Source organism: Bison bison, unplaced genomic scaffold, assembly GCF_000754665.1.
Source record: "Bison bison bison isolate TAMUID 2011002044 unplaced genomic scaffold, Bison_UMD1.0 scf7180017864162, whole genome shotgun sequence".
NCBI classification, from domain to species: Eukaryota; Metazoa; Chordata; class Mammalia; order Artiodactyla; family Bovidae; genus Bison; species Bison bison.
In genome coordinates, this window is record NW_011494734.1 from 2,522,497 (window position 1) to 2,535,064 (window position 12,568).

At 38.9% G+C, this 12,568-nt stretch overlaps 1 protein-coding gene across 1 annotated transcript in view; it reads left to right on the forward strand.

Annotated features, from left to right (window-relative positions):
• The window catches only part of PRKAR2B (protein kinase, cAMP-dependent, regulatory, type II, beta), a 107,664-nt gene that overhangs the window by 3,717 nt on the left and 91,379 nt on the right, over positions 1-12,568 (forward strand). The window contains exon 4 of the mRNA XM_010841501.1: positions 3-237. Coding sequence (XP_010839803.1) covers positions 3-237 — 235 coding nt within the window. The remainder of the gene's footprint in view (positions 1-2; positions 238-12,568) is intronic.

Below are 12,568 nucleotides of genomic sequence, written 5' to 3' on the forward strand. Positions count from 1 at the left end.
AGCCCGCGGACCTGCTGGAGTTCGCGCTGCAGCACTTCACACGCCTGCAGGAGGAGAACGAGCGCAAAGGCGCCGCGCGCTTCGGCCATGAAGGCAGGACCTGGGGGGACGCGGGCGCCGCCGGCGGGGGCGGCACCCCCAGCAAGGGGGTCAACTTCGCCGAGGAGCCCAGGCACAGCGATTCGGAGAACGGCGAGGAGGAGGAGGAAGAGGCCGCGGATGCAGGGGCATTCAACGGTGAGGACCGGATTCCCCGCGCGGGCCCCCACCCCCGCCGCTCCCCCTAGGTCCTTTGATCCCAGAGCTACGCTCACCCACCTCTCTCCGCCTTCCCTACCTTCCCCTCGCGCCCACCCCCTCAGCATCCATTTCTGTCTCTTCCACTCGCCCACTTTCTTCCTCCGCGCTCTCGTCGTGCCCTCCCCCGCCTTCCCTCCTCGGGAGGTGGGGAGTCGAAAGGTGAGACTTCTCTGCCCACTCGCCCCCCTCTCTTCCTGGGCTCAGAGGCAGAGGCCGGCAGGATTGGAGTGGGCATCTGAGAAACAACTTTCGCTGGGGTTGCATAAATGAAGCTGGCCCATTTGGCATCCTCTTTCAGCCCTTATGTGTATTAGTGGACTGTCCAAAACGAAAAGGCGGAGGGGTGGTCAATCACATTGGCTTCACTCTTGTTAGGACGGCAGATTCACTAAAAGGAGCGTGAAATTGGACTCACAGGGCAGAATAGAATTTATGGTGATGGCTTTGGCATTCTTGGAAACCAGAGTCATCTATTATTTTCCAGTTTACCGATAGCGTGTTGTGTTCTTCTGGGACACACAACAAAGGATCCTGTTTAGCCTGCAACCCGTGGGGTCTTTGGAATGAGGAAACGGGCTAATGGTTTGATTTAAAACAAAATTTGGATGATTTGATGTCTTAAAAAAAAAATGTAGGAAAAACACTGTAGGACGTTCTGAAAGCTTGTTGGTTGTCTTTAGAATGAAAAGCAGTGAGTAATTGTAAGGACTGTGCCAGACACTGAAGCTAGAAAGAATGAATGGGAAAGAAAGGGGGGTTTTCTCCAGTAGCTGCTCCTGGCAGGTCCCACCCCTCCCGCTTCTAACCCTCTTTCCCTGACACACGCAGAGGCGCTTACACATTAACAGCCTCCTGCATTTACACAGCATGCCTAAATCCCATCTTTGTGGCACCCCAAGCTAAAATACCCGGGTGTGCAAATGTGCAAGTGCTTTTTCTTTGTGGTGTAAGACAAACGTGCATCCAGCATCACACCAGCTTTTATTTATTTACACTACTCGTGGTTTGTGTGTCCGCAGTACATTTCATGTTTTAAAGTGTCATTTCCTTGTGTACGTTTCTAGGAAGGTGTTTCTTTTCTTTGCAGAATTGTTGAAATGTGTTATAAAATTAAGGTATTTTTAGCTTATCTGAAGCAGTCATAGAAAGCCCTAGGAATTAATGCTCTCTGAAGATAAAATGGAAGATTGTTACTTTAAAAATTTTGATTTTGGACTTTGTAATGTTCCCAGGGGTAGGATAATCATAGTCTTCATTTTGCACAAAAACTTAATCTAATGCTTTTCTTACTAGAAATGGCATGAGAAGGAAAGAGTGCACATTTTAAGTAGATGGGCAGGAGAAGCCACTGATGAATGACACAAAGGAACATCTAATACCTCTTTAATGCTTGAGACACACATCCACACACGAGTACATCCACATGCATATGGACACACACAAAGAAAACCAAAAGGACTAATTTCCCAGATTGGAGAAACCAAAGACTAAGGGACTTGCTAAACAGCCTATATTTGTTCAGTGCGATATATTGTTTGTATAACTTGTGTAATGTTTTGAAGTACTTTGCATTTATGATTTTGTTTTCTCTTTAGAACAATGTAGATTGTACACAGAACAGATTTCATTTCCATTTAGCAATGAAGAAATAAGCCATTACCTTCTGAGTAGTAGGGATCATTTACTATGGTTTTATAGTCTCCAAAGCACTTTTATTGTAAAAACTACTCAATGTCAGTTTTACTATATACTAGTTAACCAATTGCCCAATTTATTCCCCATTACTATGGGGAATAAACCATATACTATGGTTTTATAGTCTCCAAAGCACTTTTATTGTAAAAACTATTCTGTCAGTTTTACTATATACTAGTTAACCAATTGCCCAATTTATTCGCCATTCCTACCCCCCCACACACACTCCCCCAAGACTTTTATGACTGTAACCAGTTTGGTCATTATCCAGTGCACACATATGTGTCTATGTATAACAGAAACTTTGGCAGTGGTGCTTCCCTTTCCATTTTCCTTTAGGCGCAGTGAAAAAATACATATTTAGAGTAGTTTCTATGCTAATCATTTCTCAATTTTTTAAAAGTAATTTGTGTTGAGACCCCCAATTTAAAGAGAATTCTAGACTACCGAGGGGTTGGCAAACTTTTTTTGTAAAGGGTCAGAGAGTAAATACTTCAGGCTTTGTGAACAATGTATGGTCTCCATCTCATATTCCTCTTTTTTCTTTTTTAAACAGTCCTTTAAACATGTATTCCCTCTGTACAAAACTGGCCACAGACCAAGGGTCTGTCAACCCTCGGACAAAGGAGGAAAAAGTCAAAATAATACTCTTGGGGAGAGGGAGGGAAACAACGGGAATGAGCCTATCAGTTTAATTCCTAAGTCTAAAAAAGTGCTGAAATATATAAAAAAAACACCTAATACTGGGTAATCCTTGTGACATAGTAAAAAATAAGAAAAGTACTAAAGAATGGGGAAAGTACTAGAAGACAAGTCTTAATTTACTAAAACATAGCACAAGATGAAAAGGATAAGTCATTCTTAAATTTTAGTATATCTCTCAAGGAAGTTTGATTCTGAAATGAGTATTACCTGGTACTATGCTTTTGGAGCTTTTTTGAATAGGTTGGGGTGGACTTGGGATCTTTTTTTAACAGATGATATCTACTGTTCCCTGATCCTTCTTTGAGAAAGATTGGTCAACAGATAATGATAATAATGATGATTATAATACCACTTTCTCTTATTAACAGTTAAAAAATAGCTGCCATTTATTGAGATTGTGTGCTAGGCACTATCTAAATGCCTGGATCCATTATCCCAGCCTTATAAGAAAGATGAGACTGACAGTTGTTCAGTGTTTCACAGCTGGTAGGCTGCAGAGGTTGTAAGAGCGGTGGGCCTGGCACCATGCCTGTGCTCTTAAGTCCTGGCTTTTATCTCTGGGAAGGGGGTGGGCCTGGCATCCCTTGAGCATCCCTTTTATGTCAAGCTCTGCTTGAGGCCCTTAATATGTTTTGTCTGTAAGGTTTAGAAAAATAAACTTGTCCAAGGTCACACACAGGACTAGTGAGGAATAGAGCCTGGTTTCTTACTCACATCTGTCTGACCTAAGATCATCAGAGGTCTCTCCCTTAATGAAATTTGTCCAGCTGGCTAAATCAGAGGTCAGGTGTTCCTGCTTTTTTTTTTTCAGTAATGGTGATGAATTTGCATTGATTAATTCATACCTACTGTCACAAATCCCTTAGGACAAGTGATAGTATTTGTGAGAGGTTGTTCAGAAAGGCAAGTTTTTGACCATGAAACTGGTTGCCATTGACTTCCCCAGAGAGATCAAGCATGTGTGACCTTGAACTCATAGTGTGGTAGTTGAATCAAGCAAGTGAACCAGCATTTGGGACCTTGGCCAAAAGTCTGATGGGTGAAGGTGGTCTTTACTTCTCTCTTCCCTTTCCAAAGGATTCTTCCTCTGCTGATTGCTTTCTTGTTCCCTTCCTATTCTTTTCTAAGTTGATCACTTCTGATGTTTACTTCCAGCTTGCTGTCAATTCTTGTTAAAAGGGCAACCTTTAGGTGTTAGAATGATAGTGGCATATTGTGATTCCCTTTCTGGGAACTCTTAAAGTCCTGGAAAAAGCGATCATTGAGACTGCCTCCCTCTTCCCCGTCCTACAGAAATCAAATGAAACTTGACCTGTCTCTTCTGCAAGGGCCATGTCCCCAGGCTTGGAATTATTAGGAGGGTTGCAATAAGCCAAAGTTGGATCAGTACCAATTTGGAGTGAAATCTGTGGCAATTAATACAGGCATCATTGGGAGATCTTGTGTTGCTCAATTATTTCTTAAGTGAAATAACTCAGATTACAAAATGAAGTAAATGGCAAGTGCTGCTCAGTCGTGTCCAGCTCTTTGCGACCCCATGGACTATAGCCCGCCAGGCTCCTCTGTCCATGGAATTATCGCAACAGGAATGCTGGAGTGGGTTACCATTTCCATCTCCAAAATTGACAAGTAATTGGAAACAAATTATACAAGGGCCCATGAGGAATCAAACTAGAAGAAAAATAGACTGATGTAAAATATGGAAGAACTAATATACTAAATTATGGAAGGCAAAGATCTCAAGGTCAGGTTAATTTACAGGGCAAAACTATAGAACCATGGCTTATAAGCTTGGATGTCAAAGGTATATAAATAGAAATTTAGCATGTAAAATCTGTGACTTAATCCTCTTAACTCTGATTTACGTCAAATCTTTTAGAACTTTATCTTTATCTACCTTTACATTTTTACAATTTTAGGGGATTGTGTAGAGTTTACCCGAGGTCTTGAAAATTATGCAAAATATTGGAAAATTGGAGCTTATGGTGAGAGATTAAGGGAACAAAGGTACGTAGCATGAGAGGAAATGGTTGAAAGAGCTGAGAAGAGCATGCATGTGTCTGAAATTTTTTCTTAAGAGGATTAAGAACAAATGTTCTTCATCTCTATTAAATACAGAATTGGAAGAGCTAAGCTTCATTGTAACTTGAAGAATAAAAGTCAGAAATTCATCTGCCTGGAATGACGTGTGTGGTCTTCCTAAAAAATGAGATGACAAACAATGAGGGTAGTAGATTTACTTCCTAAGAATCTGCTGTGAAAAAGTTCTTAACCTTGTTCATATCGGAAGTAAAAAAACATGTTGACATTCATGGCCTAACTGACAGTAGGAAATTGTAGAGAGGAATTAGAGCTTTAAAGGAGAGTTGCTTTGGTTGATTTTTTAGGCTCATTTGTGTGAGCCCTTTTTTAAGAACTTGCTCTGTGGAGGGCTCCTGGAGACTGTTGTGAGACAAAGCAGCCAATCCTTAGTCTCCTACTTCATGTAGCCTTCAGCATACAGCTAAAGAAAGAAATTTATTTTAGTGATGGTACTTGTGCAATGGACTGAAAGTTAAAATATCTTTTAGTATATAATGAACCTCTTAAATCCATTTAATCAGTTTGAAAAGCATTCATGGAAGTTGATTTTGGAGGGTTAACTTGCAACTTAGACAATGTCTTTTTTTTTTTAATGGATAAAATGCTGTGCTCAGCCTGTTGACATGTCATAATAATAGTACTTGCTTTGTGAAGTTTTAATGAGGATAAATGGAGTAATATTTGCAAGGCCCTTAGGATACTGCACCCAACAAGCATAGGTTACCTATTAAACAAATAATCTTATTTATAAGAGGTCTTCCAGAAGTATTTTCTTCACAATGAGGCTTTCATTGTGTTTGGTGGAGATGAATCTAACGTTTGCACTTTTTTACACAGATGAAATAGGAAATGAGCTCGCTGGGCAGTTTCTCTTAGGATTTAATGTGAAGTTATGTTGCTGCTGCTGCTGCTGCTAAGTCGCTTCAGTCATGTCCAGTAATAAAACCCACATCCTTTCAACTCATAATTTGTAGCTAAGCACTCTAGGATTTTGTAGTTAATGAGACTTTTCTGGTCTTTGGCTATTGGAAATTTATATAGTAGTTTTAAATCCTCCTCCTGAAATGGATTACATCATTCATGACAATGGCTGAAATGTTGAAGCCATTATTTTAGTTAGGAGCTTAAAACAACATTAGAGAAGATTTAAAAAAAAATATTTTGCGTTAGAGATGGCAATTATGATTTTTCAAAGAACAGTTAAGAACATTATTCATTTTAATAGTAGCATTAAATGGATTAGTTTAGGGATTGAAATTGGGAAATCAAAGGACTTTGGGTGTCCTTTCTCAAACTTTTATCCGTCTATTACTTTAGACTTGGGAAAAGGGAGGGAGGGGGGAGAGGAGGGATGGGAAAAGAGAGAGGAGGAGGGAGAGGAGTGAAATCAGTTGCAACTTGTGAAGGGTTCTTTGAGAAACTGATACCTTTTCTTAAGCAGTGGCACAGAATAAAAGCATCTCAACAAAAACTGAAGCATTGGATGCTTTCATATGTTTACTTACCCTATCTTAAAGATCAAATTGTAGCTATTATTTAACTTAAGACTGTTACAAGCTTTCCATTTGAAGGCATGTAAGCTTTCCATTTGAGTTTGTACATAAAGTGATATATTGTATCTGGGTGGGACAGAGTAAATATTTAGTGATTATTCATTGTTGCAAATCTCATTCCCTGGATTACAGTAAATTTCCAGCTGTCAAAGTTATGTCCATAGCTGTGTCAAAAAAAAAAAAAAATGTGTATCTTTTTCAACCATGTGGATACTAACAAAAGATCTTTGAAATTGTCAAGGAGGAATTTATTTGTGATCCCTTAAAAAGAGAGATCTTAATGAGAGCAGTAGGAATAGAGAAAGCCTATGATGGAAGTAGGGGTTGATGGAATATTTGAGGTAAGGGGTTGACAAAGGTGTTTGAGTTGACTGACCTTGGGGTCTGCCTTAGCAGTGCTCAGAGTCACAGAGTAAAGGGGCTGAGACCTGGGACAGCCCATGAGGAGAAAGAACATGTGTTAAGTTGAGAGGTAGGATCCTCTGCTCATTCACCCACTGCAGACATATTTATTGAGAACCAACTACTTTTTTTCTTAAGAAAAAAGAAGTAATTATTCTTTTAAGTTTACTGTCTCTAGACTCCTTAAGAGACAATCCTTTTGTCACAGACTGTTTCATAGATAGAATATGTTGTCTATAACATTTAGCAGATGGAGCTGCTGAGAGCCAGGGACGTTCCTTGCCCAGATTTAGTCCGTTTTGGTCTTTTTGTTCATAGAATTATCACTTAACATTTTGTGTGCTATTGATATTAACTTACATACTATAAATCCTCCCTGTCTTCCATCAGGGTGATAGATAAGGTCTAAAAGGCCAGGCTAACAAGAAGTACTTTTGTACTTTTCTCTTCAGAGTCACCATTTTTTTTTTCTCTTTGATTTTTTCATTGCAGTGAAATTTAATATTAGATTTTATTTGTGTGTCAATTGCTTAAGAAGAGGCAATGGAAAAGAAAAAAGAGTGCAGTGACTTTTCTGAGTTGGGTGAGTTGTTGTCATCATGTTCTTGGTCCTGTTCTTATTGTCCTTCCAGCCTTATCCTTACCATTTAGTTGTGATTGAGATGGTCGTGGTTGCAAAACCCCATACGAAAACTTCACTGTGATACTGATTATTATCTTTATTTTATGGGAGCAAGTTTTTGTGTTTCGGAAATTCAAAATGACTCAGACTGTTCCATTATGTAATTATTTTGTGGAAAGAATTTGAGCTCAAATTTTCAGGTCATGGCTTACATGAAAACAACAATCTAAAAAAATCAGAAATATAAACACAGTTGGTGTAACATTTATAAATGTTTCAGCAATAGGCTTTGCCATGTGTAGCTTAGTATGTTTGGAAGCTAAAAAAAAAAATCATTCCAGTTGCTGCTGTTTAAAAATGTTCTGTATTTTAAAAAAAAGACAAAAGGTCAAAATATAAACACATGTTCCACTTAAAAGTGAAGCCAAAAAGATATACTGTATACAGTGATTCCGGTATCCGTTTGGCTGGGGACTGACACTATTTAATTTACATTAGCTGTTCCAAGATAGAATAGTTCATGGGAGTTTTACTGAGGGGAATTTTTTTTTTTTTTGGATAAAAAAGAAGGAAAAACTTCCATTTGTTTGAATATGTTAGACTAAAAAAGCATCTTTCCAAAGGTTCTTAATTAAAACATGACTCAGCTGTTTCATTTCAGTTGCTGTAGAAAGCTAATGTCTGTTAAATGATATTCTTTTTATTTAATCATTGTTAACATTTTTGGCTACTTAACTGCCAGGCCCTGAATAAGACTACTATACATATCATTCAGCCCTCCCCCGAGTGAGTGGTAGAGTCAGGATTCGAATCTGACAGTCTTAAGTTCAAAGCCCATCTGCTTGACCACACACTTCAGTGTTAGTAACTCTTACAGCAATAACATGGCTGAAAAGAACCACGTATCAAAAACTAAGCCACCTACTTTTCCCTCTAAACATTTAGTCTAGCTCAGCATTGATCCGTCCCTTTTACAATTTGCTTTTGCTCTCTGTTCTATCCGGATTAGCACTTGGTATACTTTTCTTACATGAGCTTTATTTTATTTTGGTATGCTCTGCAGCTTGTGAGATCTTAGTCCCTCAACCAGGAATCAAACCTCGGTGTTCAGCAGTGAAAGCGCGAAGTCCTATCCACTGGACCATCGGGGAAGCCCCAGTACTTGGTGGACTTTCCAAAATCAATAAAATATTTATTTTTAGAAATGAACACCTCATATACTGAGCTGTTTAATTATCAACTGTTTTTGATTATGTATCCTCATTAGCAAAATTGCTAATGAGGGAACATGATGAGTATACACATCCCAAGAATGTCTTTATAAATTTGTGCATGTACCAGTATATTAACTTACTATGTATATGAGAAAGCGTTGTGGTTGTTGTTCTTGTTGACTCTTTTGCAACCCCGTGGACTTTAGCCCACCAAGCTTCTCTGTCCATGGGATTTCCTAGGCAGGATAACTGGAGTAGGTTTCCGTTTCCTTTTCCAGAGGATCTTGCGAGCCCAGGGATCGAACCTGTGTCTTCTGCATTGTAGGTAGATTCTTTACCACTGAGCCATCAGGGGAGTCCCATGAGAAAGGATTCTACAATATAAATTTTGAAAGGGACAAGTAAGAAGTCATTGTAAACAAGTTCTAATTTTTTCCTACACCCTTAAAGAATGCCTTATACTCTGCCTTGGGGTGCATGACCCCATTTGGAGGAGCACAATCCTAACAATTCAACTAAACTGATACTCTATTAATATATAAGCTGGCTGTAATAAACTTTGGCTTCCTTTTTTAAGCTCCTGAATTATAGGGTCCTAGTGTGTTTGTGTTTGTCTTTTTAAATAGAGATTCATTAGGTAAGCTAATTGTTTAACTCAACCGAAGTTCGGCAGAATAAAGAGGAAAATTCTATCTTATAAGGAGGAAATAAAATCATACTACATGACAGATAAGATCCAGGCTTTTTCTTTTAAATTTGTATTCCTATCTGTACCTTGAATTCTACCTAGATTATAGAGTACTAAGGTTCTTGGTACACATTTTGGGGATGTGACAAACAGAATCATACCATGTTATAGGTGTTTAGTTAAGAATCACTAAGTCATGGAAATGCTGTCTGAATTAGAAGAAAATTTAAAGTTTAAAATATTTTAAAAGGTTAGGACCAGGCAATACTGTAAGGAGAAAAAAGTTTAAAATAGTTTAAAAGAAATGCAGTTACTTAGGGTATACTGGTAAAGAACCTGTTTGCGGAGATGCAGGAGACATGGGTGCGATCCCTGGGTCAGGAAGATGTCCTGGAGGAGCCCCTGGCAACCCACTCCAGTATTCTTACCTGGAGAATCCCATGGACAGAAGAGCCTGGCAGGATACAGTCCATAGGGTCACAAAGAGTCGGACATGACTGAAGCTACTTAGCATGCACGCACGCACAGGGTATCTCAGGAAAGCAGTCTCTGGAGAGGACCGTTGTTTAGAAGGGAGACTCTTCACTGTCTCCCTTTTTGTAACTTGAAAAAAAGCTTATCATATACTTGTATTACCTATTAAGTACATTTTAAGTGAAAAAAGGCATGAAAGAAAGTCTCTTCATTTGTAAGCAGTCCTTGAGTAGTAGATAAAACACTGTAGAGGCATATAGTGTGGTTCAAAATTGATGCAGTCAAATATTCTTGCCTGAACTATTCTCTTGGTTATAGGTACCCAGTCCTCTTTCCTTAGCTTTCTGCCTAATCCGTTTTTCTCCAAAGGTTAGTTTCATTTCACCCTTCCAAAAGATGCTTACAAAATTCTCTGGTTGACATGAAAGGTGTCAGAATGGCAGGAAGAAAGCTTGGTGGCTGTCAGATGTGCCTGGCACAGGCAGGCAGGGATATGCAGTAATAAGCTCCCTGCCTTCTAGACTTTCCTGTGTGCATCTCGCTTTGCTCACATTAGGTGGCCAAATACATTTTAATTAACCTCAAGTTGAATACTGAATGTCTAATAATAGTAAATGTCTGTAAGCGTATATTTCTGAAGTGATCGAAACCTTCTTGGGCATGTGAATGTTAAAAATAGCCTCGGATAATCTTTCATATTTTAAACATTTTAAAGTGTTTCCATGAAATGTAAAAGCCTTTACTAGTCTTCGGTTTCATAGGTTTAGACTTCATTATATTAAACAAAATAAGGCGGCATTATATTTTGGCTGGTATTTGATCATTTTGCAAAATGCAACACAAGCATACAGGCTTGTCTTGCAGCTGAGAATTACATATACTCACTGAGTAGACGTTCTGATCTCTCCTTCTGCTTCTGTGAGCCCTGTGTTACATCTCAAATGCATCTGTTGCCCTGAACCTGCTTTGTCCTTTTTTCTCTCCATCTTGCCTCATTCCTAACCACCTTGAAAGACGCTGCCTTCTTCCCTTTATTACGAGAATCCTGCTCACCCCCCAGGGCTGACTTGCTCTTTGGAGCCCTCCAGTTTTAACTGTAGTTCCAGCACAGACCTCCCCTCTCCTTAAGATTCAATGAATCTACCTGCTTACCAGCCACCTCTGCTTGCATATTCTTCAAGCAACTCAAATAATTTTGCCCTAAACTGAATGTGTTACCGTCATCTACCTCAATTATTATTCCTTCCACTTTTCCCCTCCACTAATTTGATAAACATGGTCAGTAGAGCCCCTTTCCTCTGCCTTATACTTCTTAAGTCTGGTAGTTTATGGAAAACAGATTGCTTTTAGTGCTGAAAATTTTTAAAGTAATGCTGAAAAATCAGAAACAGTGAAAACTTTAAAAAAAATATACCCTTGTTTGGCATAAGCTCTGGGGTTTGAATCTTGATTCTACCATTTATAACTTTTGGAACCTTGAGCAAGTTACTTTACCATCTACGCCTCAGTTTCCTCATCTGTGAAATGGGAATTATGACAGTACTTACCTCAGAGGGTTAAATGAGTTAACAGTGTCTGACATATACTAGCCTTATATATGGATTTGTTAAAAAATAAGAAAAGGAAGGAAGGAAGTAAAGGCAAGTTTTAGAAGTCAGAACATGACAGTTTTTAAAAATTAAGTTTGAACACAGCTCACCCTGGTGCTCTGTGATGACCTAGGTGGGTAGGATGGGGATGTGGAAGGGAGGCCCAAGAGGGAGGGGATATATGTACACTTACGGCTGATTCATTTTTGTACAGCAGAAACCAACACAACATTGTAAAGCAGTTATCCTTCAATTAAAAATAAATTTAAAAAAATGAAACTTGATTGAGACTGTAAGACACTGGAGATTACTTTCAAGTCAGCATAGTAATGGTACTTAAAGAAAAAGTTATTAATGAGAAGTATAAAACTAAAGTTTTTAGATCTTTCAGCCAAGTGTTTCAAACTTTAAAACCCCTTGCTCTTTTAAATCTCAAGTCCTCCTTTAATTCTATTTGAAATGCAAGGTAAATAGTCTGATTTGAAAGAAAAATAAGGGAAAAAAGGCAAAGCTCTGCTTTGTTTTCACACCATCTCCTTCCTTGACAATCAGTGTTTAACTGGTAGAATAAATAAATTTGTGTGTGTAAAATCTCCCAGTTTATGGTTTTAGTCAAGTTTTAATAAGTCATTTTAAAACAACTTGGGAAAGAGTAGGTAAGGGTATTGATAATAGGTACTTTATTTAAGTGAGGCAGATGCTTATAGTAAAAACATGAACGTGTGCCTGAAATAGAAATTGGGAAAATTGGTTGCATTAAATTGACAGCTTGTTTCCATTTCCTTATGTCATAATATTTATGAAAGAAAGCTTATGGTGGGACAAACTTTTGTACCTAAGTTTTATGTTAGAATGATTTTATTCTGAAAACCCATCATTCTGTACTTGCTCCACTACAAATTACTGTCTTAATAGATTTTTAGAAAGAAAAAGACAGTTCTTTTGGATCTTTGTTTTTACATGGAGTTTTTCACAGGTCTTTGATATCTTATTTGACTGTCATTAACAACAGTTTGGAGAAGGCAATGGCACCCCACTCAAAAGTACTCTTGCCTGGAAAATCCTATGGATGGAGGAGACTGGTAGGCTGCAGTCCATGGGGTCGCTAAGAGTCGGACACGACTGAACAACTTCACTTTCACTTTTCACTTTCATGCATTGGAGAAGGAAATGGCAACCTACTCCAGTGTTCTTGCCTGGAGAATCCCAGGGATGGGGGAGCCTGGTGGGCTGCCGTCTATCTG